Source organism: Amyelois transitella, chromosome 13 (genome assembly GCF_032362555.1).
Source record: "Amyelois transitella isolate CPQ chromosome 13, ilAmyTran1.1, whole genome shotgun sequence".
NCBI lineage: Eukaryota > Metazoa > Arthropoda > Insecta > Lepidoptera > Pyralidae > Amyelois > Amyelois transitella.
In genome coordinates, this window is record NC_083516.1 from 562,907 (window position 1) to 582,693 (window position 19,787).

General features: G+C 39.1%; 1 protein-coding gene across 6 annotated transcripts; it reads right to left on the reverse strand.

The window, feature by feature from the left end:
- Positions 1–3,174: 3,174 nt before the first annotated feature.
- Positions 3,175–19,579, reverse strand: LOC106133156 (rab GTPase-binding effector protein 1). 6 transcript variants are annotated; one of them, XM_060947528.1, is made up of 15 exons: positions 19,379–19,579; positions 19,185–19,298; positions 17,846–17,983; positions 16,665–16,765; positions 14,542–14,625; positions 13,685–13,795; positions 13,201–13,270; positions 12,122–12,237; positions 10,828–11,060; positions 10,095–10,188; positions 7,651–7,826; positions 7,014–7,116; positions 6,286–6,402; positions 5,345–5,455; positions 3,175–4,436 (listed from the first exon to the last, which is right to left on the reverse strand). In XM_060947528.1, exons 1-15 carry the CDS (start codon positions 19,407–19,409, stop codon positions 4,269–4,271), a joined length of 1,767 nt encoding a protein of 588 aa, XP_060803511.1. In that variant the 5' UTR covers positions 19,410–19,579; the 3' UTR covers positions 3,175–4,268. The 6 variants fall into 6 exon arrangements, with proteins under 6 accessions (XP_060803511.1, XP_060803510.1, XP_060803509.1 ...); XM_060947527.1 differs by having other exon boundaries at positions 13,201–13,267; positions 14,542–14,646; XM_060947526.1 differs by having other exon boundaries at positions 14,542–14,646.
- Between the last annotated feature and the right edge of the window lie 208 nt (positions 19,580–19,787).

Here is a 19,787-nt window from a genome sequence, read left to right on the forward strand (position 1 = left end):
TCTTGTTGCTCGTTTATTTACAATAAAGTTTCTGTTATATTACACCTTACATCTATTCGCGAGCCAAAACTTTACACAAAAATAATTTATAGTCATTGGTACACACACCATAAGTATCATAAAATAACAGACCGGAGAGCACCGATTGAGAAAATATAGATAGTAGGTACATAGTTACGATACAGCTAATTTCATACGCAGTACAAACTAAACGAGTCATGTGGAAATAATTGAAATCAATCGCAATTCTTGATTTTTTACGACCAGCCAATCAGAATTCTACTTTTTGGCAACTGTAACAGGATCAGCCAATCACAGTTGTCGATTTTTGGAGATCGTACCAGTAGCAACCAATCACAGACAGTCCCATTTTTTGGAGCCGTGTCAGGATCGGTTGCCTAGCCCTGTCTCTTAGGAAAAAATATTTTCATGAATATCCAATTTTTACATTTACCCGCGTATTACGTATGTAGATATATGTACCCATAACCACTCCAGAGATTAATTGAAAAGGTTAACATATTGCTCAAAAGACGGCACATTCATAATTTAATTCTGTACCGATAAAGATAACCTTAAAAAACAATTTAGTAAAAATAAATTGTTCGACTGGTAACATGTACACTATGTAACATTTCACCTTAGAAGAAGAGTTTTCAGTATTGCCATCTGCAAATTAAATACGTAATATATAACTACCTACGAGACAGATGTGAAGAAACACGAGTATGTACTATAAGGTGCTCAAAGAAATTGCAATTTATAAAGAGATAACATTAAAAATTAATCTTCACAGTGCTTATTTCTAAACAAATATTTATATTATATTCGATTGACAGATTTAAGCCAAATTAGTTTCGGTTTAAGGTAAACAATTGATAAATGACACCTTTCCGGCTGGTGTAAAATAGGTTTTAGTTGTATCTATTGAGTCGTTACCAATTCAGACATCACGAGAACTAAATATTACCTTAAAACGAAATTCAACATTGTTATGCTATTAAAATACTTTATAATTGAAATTAAACGTGGTTTTTTTTTTCACAGAACAAAACATGGCATTTTCAATGACTTGTTAAATTGCATAATAGGTCCCGCACAAACATCAGACTTCATTAGGACCGTTTAGTAGAGATCAAGTTTACCACGTAAGGGACTTTATGTATGTATGTTTAATAAATATAAATAACAGTTAATTACTTATCAAGAACCCTGCTAATAAACTACATACATACATAAAATCACGCTCTTTCCCGGAGGGAAAGGCAGAGACTACCTCTTTCCACTTGCCACGATCTCTGCATACTTCCTTCGCTTCGCTAATAAACTAAGTTATTTGAATCTCAATTCCATCATTCAGCCATACAACTGAGCGAGGCCTTAAGTCTTTTCAGGACAGTAAGGTTTGTGGACCCCGCAAAGTATGATCAAATACTAAGTATGTTTTAAATATCAGTGTATTGAAATAACAAAGATATTTTATTTTGCTTATTCCAAAATGATATATTAAAAGAGAAGTAAAAATGAAATTGATAATTTTGTTATCCACAAGGATTTGATTTAGAAAAACTCAGTTTATTCTATTGAAATTCATTTGAATGAAGTACAGAGATATAATTAGTATTTATTCTAAAATTCTTTTACTATTTACATTGGCATTGACTGCAATACTTCACGTGACAGATGTACCAATGAGAGATGCTGGTGAGTGTTGGAAACTGTACTGAAAACATGTAACATTATTATACAAATAGGTTATTAAGTTTTTTGTTTGAAAAGTTATATGACAGACAATTTGTAATATACTAAGCACTGCGAGAACTCTGCGACTGTGAGCAACATTTTATCATCATCACTAAATACATCGTATAAAGCAGTCGCTTCCGCATCTGTCCCTATGTACGTATGCTTACTATAATATTTTTTTAAAAATAATACTAATCTTTTAAAACTACAACAGATTTTGATGCAGTTGTGTAAATAGAAAAAGTGATTCAAGAGGAAGGCTTACATGTATAAATGCTGCCCGTTAGTTACTGATATATTAAACACAAAGGTGTCAGAATTACTGATCAATCAACTCACAGTCCAAAGTTCTGGAGCTACCGGGCCGAAATTTGTCATGCGGATAATTTAATGATGCAACCTTTTGCTAAGAAAGAAATTTTCAAAATTTCCATATGAATGAATAATTTTTGTTTTACACAAGCATACTCCAATTTTTCCTACTTATACACATACACTGTTGATGCTAATTCAGTAATTATATAATATCCACTTACACAATTGATGCTAACATTTTATTTTTCTATTTTGGTGACAGCACTGTTTAAGTTTTGCAGTCAATGTCTCCTTATGTCTAGTCTCCACAAAACACACTTTACTCAGACAATGACACTGTCCACATATTCACTACACATTTAGGTACAATTTATATATATATATAGAAATCTTTCTTGAGCCTTGTAAGTTTATAACTTCAGAACTATATATATTCTAAGATGATAATGAAAAGTTGACATCTGCCATTTCTTTTCTTTTTCATCTTACTTTATATTACTGTTGCATTCAACTTTAATTGAATTTTAAATTATGAAAGTCGGGTATAGGTTCAATAGGGCCATTAATCAATTCACCATACACCAAAAAGGGTAAATTTTTTATGTTTGTAGTCCTATGTCATTTATATTTCATGCCAATGCCACTAAGCCGCACAGTGTGACACGTTTCGGGTATAGTGACCCATCGTTCAACACACGAAACCCGACGCATAAAACTGACGTTCAATTTGGTCGTCGTGTGAGACATATTTTGCGTAGTAAATGTTTATCTTCAGTACATTTCTTGCATTTTATTTCATCTGGCGTGTATAGCAGCTCAATGCTTAAGGCCGCTGTATGATGTCTTAGTATTTTAGTATAATCCAGCGTCAAACGTCAGTATTTAATTTGGTGTATGTGTTGGCTCAATATGGAACTATATAAGAGCAGGGAACAGGCGCGCGTGAACTCTTATTAACACTAGTGTCACAGAATATTACATGTTTCGAATAGATTTTAATCCGACGTGTAATGACTCAGTACTGATAAACGCATTCAGGCACAAAATGAGAGATTACACTGTGACATTTGCCGAGCGTAGACCTTTCTGGTACATTATTCGGATAAAAACTGTCACATTTAAATTTGTATTTTGTACCAAATGAACATTGTTTTCTATCTCTCTCTCTATCTGGTCAACACAGTTACGCCGTGCTCTAGTCGGGCGAGTGCGGCGGCTCCGTGCTGAAGTAGGGCGCCGTGTGCGGCTGCAGCAGCGTGCGGCACACGGCGCACACGGCGCCGTGCTCTAGTCGGGCGAGTGCGGCGGCTCCGTGCTGAAGTAGGGCGCCGTGTGCGGCTGCAGCAGCGTGCGGCACACGGCGCACACGGCGCCGTGCTCTAGTCGGGCGAGTGCGGCGGCTCCGTGCTGAAGTAGGGCGCCGTGTGCGGCTGCAGCAGCGTGCGGCACACGGCGCACACGGCGCCGTGCTCTAGTCGGGCGAGTGCGGCGGCTCCGTGCTGAAGTAGGGCGCCGTGTGCGGCTGCAGCAGCGTGCGGCACACGGCGCACACGGCGCCGTGCTCTAGTCGGGCGAGTGCGGCGGCTCCGTGCTGAAGTAGGGCGCCGTGTGCGGCTGCAGCAGCGTGCGGCACACGGCGCACACGGCGCCGTGCTCTAGTCGGGCGAGTGCGGCGGCTCCGTGCTGAAGTAGGGCGCCGTGTGCGGCTGCAGCAGCGTGCGGCACACGGCGCACACGGCGCCGTGCTCTAGTCGGGCGAGTGCGGCGGCTCCGTGCTGAAGTAGGGCGCCGTGTGCGGCTGCAGCAGCGTGCGGCACACGGCGCACACGGCGCCGTGCTCTAGTCGGGCGAGTGCGGCGGCTCCGTGCTGAAGTAGGGCGCCGTGTGCGGCTGCAGCAGCGTGCGGCACACGGCGCACACGGCGCCGTGCTCTAGTCGGGCGAGTGCGGCGGCTCCGTGCTGAAGTAGGGCGCCGTGTGCGGCTGCAGCAGCGTGCGGCACACGGCGCACACGGCGCCGTGCTCTAGTCGGGCGAGTGCGGCGGCTCCGTGCTGAAGTAGGGCGCCGTGTGCGGCTGCAGCAGCGTGCGGCACACGGCGCACACGGCGCCGTGCTCTAGTCGGGCGAGTGCGGCGGCTCCGTGCTGAAGTAGGGCGCCGTGTGCGGCTGCAGCAGCGTGCGGCACACGGCGCACACGGCGCCGTGCTCTAGTCGGGCGAGTGCGGCGGCTCCGTGCTGAAGTAGGGCGCCGTGTGCGGCTGCAGCAGCGTGCGGCACACGGCGCACACGCGCGCCGGCGCCCCGCGCGGCCCGCTGGCCACGCTGTGCGCGACGCACGCGCCGCAGAAGATGCGCCCGCAGTGGCGGCAGTGCACCTGCAAACCGACGATATACAGGGTGACTTTTAATTCAACTGCATAAATTTAACTGTTAAGTGTACTCATCTAAAGGATATTTAAAAACGTTAAAAGAAAAATATCCGTTCATATCTCAGAAAATACGAAAAAAAATAAAAGTATCAAAATCCACGATCCTAAATACGTCATATCACAATTCATACAGCTGAGCGATCTCGACAACTCTGTACTTTACTTGATCTTAATACTAGAAAAATATTTTTTTTTTCAGACATTTATTTACGTGTTTAGTTTTAATTTCTTTTTGTAGTATTGGTCTGTATTTAAGCGTGTGACGTAGTTTATGAGGGTTTTTTAAATGTGAAAATGATGACGTTTAATTTAAATAAAAATAGGCTCAAACGGCTCAGAAGCATGGCTATAGTCTATGTTTAAAAGGATGCAGTTGTTTTAAATGTCACCCTGTATAATAGTAGAACTGACGCGTCCGAAAATAAAACATACATACATACATATGGTCACTTGGTCTTGAAAAGACTGAATGGCCACGTCCAGCTATTGGGCTTAACAATAGAATCGAGATTCAAATAGTGACAGGTTGCTAGCCCATCGCCTAAAAAAGAATCCCAATTTTGTAAGCCTATCCCTTAGTCGCCTTTTACGACATCAACGGGAAAGATATGGAGTGGTCCTATTCTTTTTTGTATTGGTGCCGGGTAACGCTATTTTAGTCTGTTTGTCTGTATGCTTAAATATTTAAAATTACGCAACGGATTTTGATGCGGTCTTTTGTAACAGGTAGAGTGATTCAAGAGGAAGGTTTTTATGTATAATTTTTTCCGAATTTTGCACCCGTGCGAAGCCGGGGCGGGGGTCGCTAGTATAAAATAAATAGAAAATAAAAAACATTCGACATATTATAGTACCTTCTTTTTAACATTGGGCAGGTTGACGTGGCACGAGGGGCACTCGCTGACGTCCTCTTCATGCTGCCACCGCACTTCCGTGTCCGCCTCGCGGATGCGTTGCAGTTGTACCTGTTTATATACAATAAAATAGAATAGATTTATTTTCAAAATTGCATACAAGGTATCTGAAGTTTGTTGGTTGTTATAACTTCTTCCCTATTATTAAATATTATAAACATGGAGTGCAGTGTACATCTTTATATTCAAGAATAGATGATGACAAAACATACAGTGACATTATACAGGGTGACTTTTAATTCAACTGCATAAATTTAACTGTGAAGTGTACTCATTTAAAGGATATTTAAAAACGTTAAAAGAAAAATATCGGTTCATATTTCAGAAAGTACGAAAAAAAATAAAAGTATCAAAATCCACGATCCTAAATACGTAATATCACCCCGGCCGGCGGAAAAGCGACGCGTAAGATTCAGAGGTCAACGACACAACATTTACATGTTTAGTTTTAATTTCTTTTTGTAGTATTGGTCTTAAATAAAGCGTGTGACGTAGTTTTTGAGGGTTTTTTGGTTGGTTGGTCTAGCAACCGGTCACTTATCTTTTTTCTATTGGTGCCGGGAATCACATAGCACTAAATTACATATATACATTGACATTAATTATTATATATTATTTATATAATAAGTACCGTGTGGTACCCGGCACCAATACAAAAAATAATAGGACCACCCCATCACTCTCTCATGGATGTCGTATAAGGCGACTAAGTGAGATAAGTGATACAAACTTGGGATTCTTCTTTTAAACGATGGTCTAGCAACCCATCACTATTCGAATCTCAATTCTATCTTAAAGCCAGACAGCTGAAGGTGGCGTATCAGTCATTACAAGACTCTGTCTACCCCGTAAGGGATATAGACGTGATCTGATATACAGACCTGCAGCGACTGCGACAGCCTCACGAAGTCCTGTTGTACCTTCTCACTGTTGTCCAACTCCTGTTGCAGCGCTGACACGCGCGACCGTAGCTCGCTCGCTTCAGACTGAAGACGTTTCTGAAACGTGACCAATGAACAATACAAATTTAGATTATTGATTTTTCTTTGAAATAGAAAAAAAAGACATGTTAAAGCATAATTATGTATTGATGGTATAACCACAGTTCAATCCGGCTCGAAGGACCAAATGTTTGATGATTAAGCCGGGATGTAAAAATAAAATAATGTATGTTGGTAAAAAAAAAGATGAACTATAATAAAATACTTAAAACACAAAAATAAACCTTACTTCAATTCGTCTTAAATCATTGTTGTGAACATTAACAATTGACAATCACCATTTTTCTTTTATTAAAAACTCGCTGTGCCCGCGACTTCGTCCGCGTGGAATAGTTATTTTGGGCATCATTAAAGCCTTCAAGGATGAATAATTTTCCCCGTTTTTTCACACTTTCCATTATTTCTTCGCTCCTAATAGTTGCAGGGTGATGTCATATAGCCTAAAGCCTTCCTCGATAAATGGCCTGTCACTATTTGAATCTCAATTCTATCATTAAGCCAAATAGCTGGACGTGGCCATTCAGTCTTTTCAAGACTGTTGGCGCTGTCTACCCCGAAAGGTATTTAGACGTGACCATATGTATGTATGAAAAAAAACACACACATACCTTGTCTTCCAGCAAGTTCTCGATCATGTCGTTGGAGTGTCGCAGTTTGTCGCCCAGCTCGCCCATTTGCGACCGCTCCGACTCGGATTCTTCCAACTGTTCTCTGTTAATAATAATAAAAAAACGATCATTATTCTTCTTCTTCATTAATGCAATGATCAGCTACATCAATTGTTTTGAATTTATACGAGTAATTATATATATATTTTTTATAATAAACTAGCGACCCGCCCGGCTTCGCACGGGTGCAAAATTCGGAAAAAATTATACATAAAAATCTTCCTTTTGAATCACTCTACCTGTTACAAAAAACCGCATCAAAATCCGTTGCGTAATTTTAAAGATTTAAGCATACAGACAAACAGACTAAAATAGCGACTTTGTTTTATACTATGTAGTGAAAATATATACGGGACAAATTACACAGATTGAGTTAGCCTCGAAGTAAGTTCGAGACTTGTGTTACGAGCTACTAACTCAACGGTACTTTATTTTATAATAAATAATAAATAGATAAACATCCAAGCCCCAGGCCAATTACAAAAAGTTCATTCCTCATCACGCCCTGACCGGGATTCGAACCCGGGACCTCCGCGCTCTACCGCTCAACAAAACATCGTCAGTGTATACGACTCGCCTGGCGCGGCGCAGGTCGTCGCGCAGCGCGGTGAGGTTGGCGTGCAGCTCGCGCGCGCGCCGCGCCCCCTCGCGCAGGTCGCCGCGCAGCGCGCGCTCCACGCCGGCCGCGCGCTCGCGCCCCAGCTGGCTGCAGATCAGCTGCTCGCGCGCCACCAGCACCAGCTCCTGCAGCTCCTGCGGGGGATACGAGAAGGTTCCACTGCCGGGGAATGCCTTGTGGCATCAAGTCCACCTGTTCACACCTTTAATATTTGTATGCTTTAAACAGCAAGACATAGTGAAATGTGATCGTATTATTATTCAACAACTGTAACTTTGTACCTATGTTTGACAAATAAATTGATTGATTGATTCAGCGGTGTGCCGAAGTGACCTGTGCCGAGCTAGAACATCATATAATTGTTTGTGTGTCACAGTCTTTCAAACAGTGAAATTAAACAATTTTTAAAAATAATGGATTAGGTGTTGCATGTTACCTCAAAATGTAATAAAAAATTAATTGTTTGTGGTGATTTTAACATAGACATTTTAGTTAAATCAACTGCTATATAATACAATTTATTAATTTTTTTAAATCTTATAATTTAGAATGTTTTTTTTTTAACCAACCAACGAATAACGTCTACATCTGCCAAGTGACTGGATATTTTTTTTTTGCAGTAATCTATATATAATATCTATTATTCACAAATTGCCCTCGGATCATACCGGTCAATATGTTTCCTTTGAGAAAGAGTCCTTAAACAATTGAAATAATGATAAAATTATGTGTTGATCTCTTTCTTCCAAAAAACTATTAGAATACCGTATTTAAAAAAACACATTGCATATAAACTAAATACATTGACATATACTGTAAATAATCCTAATGAACATTATAACAATTTATTTAATATAATTTCTGCTGAATATTCAAAATAGGTTCAAGCAGAAACAAATCGTAGTCAAAATTCGTAATAGATTACAGTTCAGTGAATGGGCTACATTAGGCCGGGGAGTCCACCACTGATGCAGGAGAAGCAGTTGTTACTCTAATCTATGACGCGTGGGAGAGTTCACAAGGTTCAGTTGGAGTCTTTTGCGATCTCTCTAAAGCATTTGATTGCGTAGATCATCAGACACTTTTGCACAATCTTCGTCAGTATGGGTTTGACCAAAAATGAATTGAACTAATGGTATCCTATTTGACTGATAGGCTTCAAAATGTAGATATTAATGGAGTAAAGTCAAGCGGATCAAGCGTCACAATGGGTGTTCCTCAGGGCTCAATTTTAGGACCATTCCTCTTCTTGGTATATGTCAACGACCTGCCTTTTATGGTGGAAAAACAGGCTGGTATAGTGCCGTTTGCCGATGACATTTCTTTAATATTTAAATTAGATCGCCATAACGAAAATGTAAGTTCGGTTAATAATATACTGTAAGCCATATCTATCTGGTTCTCAACCAACAATCTTCTTTCAAAAGCTAATAAGACCCAATGCATTGAATTTACCCTTCCAAACGTAAAACAGGCCAATTCTGACATAATACTGGAAGGAAAGAAATTAGAATTTGTTGAAAATACAAAGTTTTTAGGAATTATAATAGATGCAAAGCTGGGTGCTCATATTTCTAAACTTCCCAATAGACTTAACTCTGCCGCTTATGCTGTTAGAAGGATCCGACAATTGACAGATGTAGCAACACTAGGCTTGTTTATAAGTTAGTGTCATAACTGAAAGAAATTTACGTAATAAACATAAATTAGTCATGCTGTATCAAAGGCTTAGCAAAGTTAGTAAATCATTTATGGGGAACTGTATACAATTTTATAATAAGTTGCCGGAGTCTGTACTTGATATGCCTAACCAAAACTTCAAAGAGTATGTAAAGAAAGTACTTTGTGAGAAGGCTTATTTAAGGACTGATGATTATCTGAATGATAAAAACGTCTGGCTTGAGCTTGGCACAGGAACCTCGTAATGATTTGTAGTTTGATTTGAACCTAAATCGAAATTCAGTACACTCTGTACATAAATTTATTTAAAATTGGAAATTCATAAAAAAAAATGATTTATTATTAAAATCTCATACAAATAAATTAATCTGAACAATGTATTCTCACGTCCACATTCTATTCTAAGTTTGGATAGTTGTGAAGTTGACGTACATACATACATACATATGGTCACGTCTATTTCCATTGCGGGGTAGACAGAGCCAACAGTTTTGAACAGACTGAATGGCCACGTTCAGCTATTTGGATTAATGATAGAATTGAGATTCAAATAGTGACAGGTTGCTAGCCCATCGCCTAAAAGAGGAATCCCAAGTTTATAAGCCTATCCTTTAGTCGCCTTTCACGACATCCATGGGATTAAGATGGAGTGGTCCCATTCTGAAGTCCCGGATCGTAGAACCACACATATTCGTTTATTTATTGAAACAAGTTATACCTACCTCTACGTTATCAGGCAGATTAATGATTTCGTTTTGTAATTCTATAGCCTTCTTTATGTAGGAACCCTTCAACATCTCGTTGTCTTGTTCTAATCTGTGAACAAACATTAATACATATTTAGAATTGATTAGACTTGTAGGTACTAAGGTTAACGAAATTCTTCAGAGAGAAATGAGAGCGTTAAGGAGTATGTTGGGTGTGAAATTGAGCGACCGGATAAGGAACAGCGTGATAAGGGAATGTTGTGATGTGAAAGAAGCTGTAGTTACAGGAATAGAAAAGGGTATGTTAAGGTGGTTCGGTCATGTGGAGAGGATGAATGAAAACAGGTTGACTAAGCAGATATACAAGGAGAGTGTGGAGGGAAAGGTCGGAGTGGGAAGACCTAGACGAACGTATCTTGATCAAATTAGTAAAGAATCAGGTCAAAAGTACTCGAAACCGCCGAGCTTGCATGAAGAGAGCTATGAATGTGGATGAAGCGAAGGAAGTATGCAGAGATCGTGACAAGTGGAAAGAGGTAGTCTCTGCCTACCCCTCCGGGAAAGAGGCGTGATTTTATGTATGTATGTATGTTGGCTCTGTCTAGCCCACAAGGGATATAGACGTGACCATTATGTATGTTCTAAGACCTGTTTGTTGGTAAGCGGTCACCCTGACCCACTATGGTAATAGTTCTGATTGGTCTAAATCTAGTTAGTTAAAAGCCCAGATTTCCAGCGCTACACTTACGCCTCCAGCTGCTTCTGCAGGGTTTCCCTCTGCACGGTCAGCTGGGTGACGTGTTCCAGGGCCTGCTTGGTGTGCTGGCTGGCCGCGGCGACCCTGGCCGCCAGCGCAGCCCGGGCCTCCTCCACGGCGTCCCGCAGGGCTTCCAGCTGGTGCTGGGAGGCCGCCCGCTCGTCCCGCCAAGCCCCAATCGTCTCGTCGTGGAGCGAACGCACACCTTCTAGTTCTTCTGTAGCCTTTAAACAATTGAGAAAGAGGTGGTGTGGTCCTATTATTTTTGTATTTGTGCCGGGAATCACACGGCAGTAAAGGATACGCTTATGAAGTTGGGATTGAGTTCTTTTGTAGCCTTCAAACGAACGAGAGAGAGGTGGTGTGGTCCTATTCTTTAACTACTAATTTGTTTTAGGCAAAAATTGAATTGTGCCGTGTGGTCTCATGCCCATGGATGTTGTAAAAGGCGACTAAGGGATAGGCTTATAAATTAGAATTAGATTCTTCTTTTAGGCGATGGGTTAGCAACCTGTCACTGTTTGAATCTCAATTCTATCATTGAGCCAAACAGCCGAACGTGGCCATTCAGTCATTTCAAGACTATTGGCTTTGTCTATCCCGCAAGAAATATAGACGTTATCATATGTATGCATGTAAAATTGTACCCGTAATCGTCGAATATGCATGAAAAGAGTAATGAGTGTAGAGGTAGCGGAAGAGGTCTGTAAGGATCGTAGCAAGTGGAAATCCATAGTCTCTGCCTATCCCAATGGGAAAAAGGCGTGATGGTATGTATGTATGTAAAATTGAATAATACATATCAAATATAAAATAAAGACATATCAAACGTGCCGTGTGGTTCCCGGCACCAATACAAAAAAAGAATAGGACCACTCCATCTCTTTCCCATGGATGTCGCAAAAGGCGATTAAGGGATAAGCTTACAAACTTGGGATTCTTTTTTAGGCGATGCGCTAGCAGCCTGTCACTAGTTGAATCTCAATTCTATCGTTAAGCCAAACAGCTGAACGTGGCCATTCAGTCATATCAAGACTGTTGGCTCTGTCTACCCCGCAAGGGATATAGGCGTGATTAGAAAATGCTGCAGTACAGTTTGTTACCGCTTCTTCTGCACTGACGCCTTGGAAGCGGCAGTAAACACTTAGTTTTAAGTGATTTATTTGACGTCAACCAATGTTGTTAAACCATACCTACGTTTTTAAAAATTATTAAGCGATATGAAGTATCCTATAATAATGAATAAAAATTTTGATTTTTTTTTATATAATATGTATGTATGTACCAGTTTGAGCGCTCGCTCGAGCCCGCCAGCGCGCTCGCGAGCGGCGTCGGCGCGCGCCTGCTCGCTCACCAGCTGCTTCTCGTAGTTCACGCACATGTCGCAACCCGACGCGCTCTCTACAAACACATACATACACATATATATATATATATATATATATATATATATATATATATATAGACTCTTTATTACCATAAGAAGAAGAAAAACAGAAAAAAAAACACAGGTAATGAGGTACAAAGGCGGACTTATCGCTAAAGCAATTTCTTCCAGTCAACCTTAGGGTGGGAGGAAATTAAAATAAAAAGGCGATTGGCGCAGTACCTACATATAAAATAAAATGCAAAGTATATAACATGTACGTACATATATATATATATATTTGTTTGCCGTAACGTAAAAGCCGTCACATTCAAATCAACTTTTTTTTTACAACATGCCATTGATTATTTGACCGTCTTCGTCTCATGATGAGAAACGAATTTTCTCTGATTGGCCTGGGTGTTGGATGTTTATCTTTTTAAGTATTTATTATAAAATATAGTATCGTTGAGTTAGTATCTTGTGGCCCAAGTCTCAAAGTCATTTCGAGGCTAATTCAATCGATGTAATTTGTCCCATATACATATATCTTATATATAAAATTCTCGTGTCACAATGTTAGTTCCCGTACTCCTCCGTAACGGCTTAACCGATTCTCATGAAATTTTGTGAACATATTGAGTAGGTCTGAGAAACGGCCAACATCTATTTTTCATACCTCTTAGTGATAAGGGTTGTCCACCCTTAATTAATATTTTTTTAAGTTAAATTATAGTTATTTTTTTTAACTAGAAATGACTTAAAAAATATTTATATGGCAAAACAACGTTTGCCGGGACAGTTACTTTATTTATACATATATTCAAAGATTTTATTTACAAACAATTGTTTTTACAAATTTTAAAATATACCGAAAGCTACTATTTGTATTAACCCGAATCATTGACAAATTGTGACCTCGGGATACTCTCCAAAGAGGTGAGTATGAGGTCAAACGCCTAGTTATACTATAGTCTAGTTATACTAGTATAACTTACCCTCCAATTTTTCACTCTTCTCCCCACCAGGCGCACTGGATGCTGGACTATTTGTCGCTGCGAATTTCTGCGATTAAAACAATGTAACATCAATTAATATGAATGTGCTTAGCTGCAGAACGTATATAGCGAAATAATGAACAAAAGAAGTGCCGTGTGATTACCGGCACCAATAGAAAAAAGAATAGGACCACTTCATCTTTCTCTCATGGATGTCGTAAAAGGCGACTAAGGGGTAGGCTTATAAACTTGGGATTCTTCTTTTAGGCGATGGGCTAGCAACCTATCACTATTTCAATCTCAATTCTATCACCAAGCCAAACAGCTGAACGTGGCCTATCAGTCTTATCAAGACTGTTGGCTCTGTCTACCCCGCAAGGACGTGACCGTGTATGTATGTATGTGACGCTACCGAAGCGTTGTAGAAACGGCGGAACGAACTACACTGCAGCATTTCAAGTAAACTTTGCAGCTACAAACTCACCAATGCTTCCTGTAGCTGGGTGTCCGTGTCTCTGAGTTTGGTCTTCAGCGCCGCTATCTCGTCGTTGAGCGGCTGAATGATGGACCTCAGCTCGCCCTCTTCAGAGCTTTGCTGTTCACAAACAAATCTCCTCATCATCATCATTCTGGCGTGTATACTATTGATATTATAAATAGTATACACGCTAGAATATATACTATTTATTGATACTAATTATTGACTTATAAAGTTTTATTACTAAATGAAATATGATAAGCTGTTGCCGATTTGTGTGCCGTGTGGTGTCCGGCACCATAGAAAAGAAAAAATAGGACCACTCCGTCTCTTTCCCGCGGATGTCGTAAAAGGCGACTAATTGATAGGCTCAAAACTTGGGATTCATCTGGGTGAGATGGGCTAACAATCTGTCACCATTCGCATCTCAACTCAATTGTTGAGCTTAACAGCTGAACGTGGCCCATCAGTCTCCACGCGAATAGGCGTCATGAGCGTGATCTTATTCTTTTCTTTATTGGTGCCACGAACCACACGGCACTTTGTGCTCTTACGTATGTACAATAAAGATATAACAAATAAACAAACATGTTGTCTATTAAACTTACTTTTTTATAATACAAAACGTCAAACGTAATGATGTTGTCAATGTAGTTTTCGTAAAGATTGAATCAGTCACAATACAGTTTTTGCACCTTTCCACAATTTGTTTGACTCTATATTCCTAACAATTACCCAAGAAAACTCATCATCTTTCCATGTGGTCCTTCGAGCCGGATGCAACCTTAGATGGACAACATGTTATCATACAGTATTTGTGAAAGTTCTTGTTTCATCGGATATTAATTTATAACACGACTCACCTTCTTACTGGCCTGGTCGTCGGCGTCGCCGCCGAGCTTGCGCGCGAGCGTGCGCACGAACGTGGCGGGCGCCAGCGACACCTCCTGCAGCGAGCACAACAACGCCTGCATGTTAGGCGGCATGCGCGACACGGCACGGTTGTGTTAACGCGTGCAAATTATGAATCATAGGCACAATTGATTGATACGTTCAAGACAATGGTGAAGTGCAGTTTGTTACCGCTTCTTGTGTACTGACGTTTTGGAAGTCAAATTCAAATCTTTTATTCATTATTATGGGACACTTCATTATCGCTTTATAATTAACAGTAAACTTAGTTTTAATTATTTATTTCACAACAACCAAAGTTGTGAAATTGGATAAATGTCATATATCTTGACAATTATCCAGTGAAATTGAAGTGTCCCATAACAATAAATAAAAAAAATTGAATTTGATATTTTTATAAATAAGGTAATACTTTGTCTAGGTAATAATAGTGAAAAAGTATCAGTAGTGGCGAATAAGTTTCTAGCTTACTATTTATTATTTTCCAAGCCAATGGACCCCAGACTCAAACGCATAACTCCTAAGCCTAGAACTGATTTCTAATTAAGAAAGATTTAAATTTATAGAAAGTCCAGAATTTATTTTCGTGTGAAGCTTTTTATTGGATGTAAACTTATTAACGCATATTACTGTAAGTGCGCGTAAAAGAAAGAAAAAAAAGGTTTCGAGAGGCAGTGCTAGGCATAAAATAAAATAAAATGGTTTGCAGATAACTATGATATAAATTTTTTTAAATAAAATAAATGTGAAAATAAACAATAAAGACGTGAATATATTTTAAGAACAGAAAAGTGTATTGTAACAAATTCTTGCATTAACTACTTGGTTACAATTACTGTTGAAGGGAAAACCGTGTTAACGATATGTAAATTCGTCGATAATGTACATGTAAGTATATCAACTAATGTATGCGCAGCTGATATTGAAACACCACATGTGGATGTCGAAAACACATAATTTCTTTGCCGGTAACTATGTCATATTGACAGCAGTTGGAAATCTATACTAATATTATAAAGCTGAAAAGTTTGTTTGTTTGAACGCGCTAATCTCAGGAACTAATGGTAGGAATTGAAAAATTCTTTTTGCGTTGAATAGGCCACTTATCGAGGAAGGCTTTAGGTTATATAACATAACGCTGCAACTATTAGGAGCGAAGAAATAATGGAAAATGTGAAAAAAAACGGGGAAATTTATTCATCCTTGGAGGCTTCAATGATGCCCAAAATAACTATTCCACGCGGACAGAGTCGCGGGCACAGCTAGTGATAAAATAATCCTGCGTTAATACTCTTGGTTTTATAATGAAAAAAAAAAAATTGTGTGAGCCAGTTGGATTGTAAAAGGGGATCAAGGGAAAGGCTGAAATGGACTTGGGATTCTTTTCATAGGCGATGAGCTTGCAACCTGACACTATTTGAATCCTAATTCCATCATTAAGCCATACAGCTGAACGAGGGCTTTCAGTCGTCAAAATGGAGTGCCATGAGTGCCATGACAATTTGGAACGTCTGATGGTGACGGGAAAAGTGGAGGGGAAAAGGCCTAGAGGCCGTAGTCCAAAGCGATGGTAGGATCTGATCTCTGAGAGGTTGGAAACTCCGATCAGCGCCGCGCTACACCAAGCGACGGGTCGCAGCCAGTGGAAACTGTTGGTTGACAGAGTCAGGAGTCCCGATACTCAGTAATGAGTAACCAATTAAGAAGAGTGCCGTGTGGTTCCCGGCGCCAATAGAAAAAGAATCGGACCACTCCATTTCTTTCCCATGGATGTCGTGAAAGGCGATTTAAGGATCATTATTTCAGCCGTGTGGTTCCCGGCACCAATACAAAAAATAATGGGACCACTCCATCTCTTTCCTATGGATGTCGTAAAAGGCGACTAAGGGATAGGCTTACAAAATTGGGATTCTTTTTTAGGCGACGGGCTAGCAACATGTCACTATTTGAATCTCAATTAAAGTCAAATAGCTGAGCGTGGCCTATCAGTCTTTACAAGACTGTTGGCTCTGTCTAACCCGCAAAGGGATATAGACGTAATTATATGTATGTATGTTATTTAAGCCCAAATTACCTGTTGTTGTTGCTGCTGTCTGAGCTGGTGTTCCAGCTCGAGGTTCCTCTGCTGCAGCCGCCGCACCTCCTCCGACCCTGACGAAGACGCCTCTAGGGTCTCTGTAGAAGGAAACAGCAGATTTATTAGATAAAAGCCCACATGAGACAGTGTTTTATCGGTAATTAGCATAGTTTTTTGCGATATTGCATTTGGTTTAAAAAGAAAACAGGTTTAGTGTTCAAACTAAATTTAATCTTTTTCATCTTTTTAAAGTAGCTGAAAGCCTGCCTTACAATAGTATTCAGATTTTTATAATCAGAATCCTATACCTAATTGAGATTTTTATGCTGGTAACACGATACTTTGATTTGAAAATTCCATAAATCCTACAGTACAGTCCCAACACTCCTCTCTGCAATGCAGTGGTCTATTCCGTCTACTCGCAACAATACCATTTTAATTTATAAATAGTACATATTTTTGCACATACCCTGGCGACCCCATAGCGAACAAAAATGGAGCATTAGTACTCAAATTCGAGCCAGCCAGCAACAAACTGATTTAATATAATGAAACATTTTTAAATTAATTAATTTATACATTTAATTAGAGCGCTTTTATAATCAGAACCCATTTATATTATTTGTTGATTTGATAACATTATATTGCGTGCAAAAGTTTGATAGCATACAGTGCATGTCACTTAAAAAATCACTTGTGCAATAACGTGTTTTGTATTAATTATGATATTATTTCTTCTTGTTATTTTTTAGCTTATTAATTGTTTCCATTTAAAAATAAGTTAATTATATTATTAAGTATAAATTAGTATTTTAAAGAAAGAGGAAAGAGGCGTGATTTTGTGAATGTATGTAATATTTTAATATATACTTGACTTGTATTGTGTTCTTTATACATAAATATGCCGTGTGATTCCCGGCACCAATACAGAAAAGAATTGGACCACTCCATCTCTTTCCCATGGATGTCGTAAAAGACTAAGGTTTACAAACTTGGGATTCTTTTTTTTAGGCGATGAGCTAGCAACCTGTCGCTATTTGAATCTCAATTCTATCATTAAGCCAAATAGCTGAACGTGACATATCAGTCTTTTCAAGACTGTTGGCTCTGTCTTCCCCGCAAGGGATATAGACGTGACCATATGTATGTATATATTAATATAAAAAATAAACACTGACCGCTGACCAGCAGCTGAAGGTTCTCAATCTCACTGCGCTGGTTCTGACTGAGCGTCTGCAGCTGAGTCAGCTCCTCCCGCAGGCTGACCACCTCCGATTGGAGCTGCTCCTTCTCTTGTATCATCTTCCGCATGTCCTCTGCAATGGTATGTCATCAATACTTATACATCAAGTAGACAAAAAGAATTGAATTTTTGTTTCAAACAAATATACTCAAAATGTATGTATTGATTTTAATGAAATCTAGGACAGAGATTCAACAGATTTTTAGGAGTAACATGAGACTTTTTCTGGATATTCCCACGGGAACGAAACCCCGCGAGTAATCTAGTATTTGATCAACTGATTGGAGCAATTTTAATATGACACATAGAAAGACTGTAGTAGACCTGCAAAATTAAAAAGTAGGCTTCTTTTTCCACAAATTCCCACATATAACAGGATTTTTAAACTGGTATTGCAGTAAAAAGAACAGTTGATATGAAATTGCCTCTGACTTGATTTGACAACATTAGTGTAATTAATTTGAGAAAACATACATTAAAAAGTAAATTCACAAGGACATCACTTTGCTACGCTATTAAATTTGGCTAGCACAAGATGGCTAATAATTATTCTGCAGTTACTCGAGAATGATGGAGGATAGATAACTACTTAACTGATTTTAACCTTTTGAGTTGCATTATTCTATTTTTAAATAATATGGGTATTAAATGTAAATGTGTATGAAACATACCTTTATTTTATTAATGTAATTAGTTATTTAATACTCGTATTATTTATAAATAGATAACTTCTTTTGGATAAAAAATATTTTTATCATAACTATCTCAGTTCTTGTGTGACTGATTTTCCACAAAGACTTGATAAACAAGTTTTTCTGGAAAGCTTAATCCCACAAAAACATTTCATGTTAAATGTTGCCAACTCGTATTGGCGGGGGCACTACCGTGCCCCCAGATTTTAGATTGAAATTGTTAAAACTTAAAAATTTATTGACATACATAAATTGAGTTAGGAAATGAATTTTAGAGAGAGAATCGATTAACTATGCAATTTTTAAGGGTATTTCTTTGAAATTAAATTTACTTGTTAACAAATTTATCAGCAAAACTATAAGCAATCTATTGGATAAAACCTATCAGTCTGGTGAAAATAACAAAGCGAACCCTCACACATTACCGACAGAATTGTACAATCAACATGATGATATGATCGTTACTGATAGCTCAAATGTTAACAGCAAAGAACTACTCATTAATTGTTAGATACATGCTACTGAATCACGAACATGAGGCCCTTTACTCCAAAACCAGCACCTTTAGATGCCAAAACAAACCTTCCTTTTGCAAGAACAACTCTTTCATTTTGGCTCGCTGTACGTTAAATTCTTCCTCCAATTCCCGTCGTGTTTGGTCCACTGGCGAGTCCGTGAGCTCCCCCATGACCTCGGCTTGAAAAAGACAACACCATGACTTCCTCGAGAAAACGTTTAAAGCCTAATTTAGACGACAATCTAGCAAAAAAACGTACCTTTGGAAGCTTCCGCTGTGTCGTTAGACATCTTGCGCACGAAGGCCGTTAGGCCGATATTCAGTTTATATATGGATGAAACGCATTCCAGGGGCCACAGACATGATCATAGGCGTTTACAGCTTTCCAGCATTGATAACGAACGGAGTAAGATGAAAATAATAACGCAATCATGAAATCATTCATGGAAAATTGGCTGACATCATATTTCAGTTTGACATTGACAAAACTTTGCTGTGCTGTGACGTGACCGTGACCGTGAGTAATAAATTAGTAGAACTCTGTTTTTGTCAGAGTGATATTTAATTAAAATTACTGCGAAGTCTGTCAATCTAAATACAAGCAATACAATTTTAATAACAAAAGAACTTAATTACAAATAGCTGGAATTTTCAGTTAGCGCCATCTA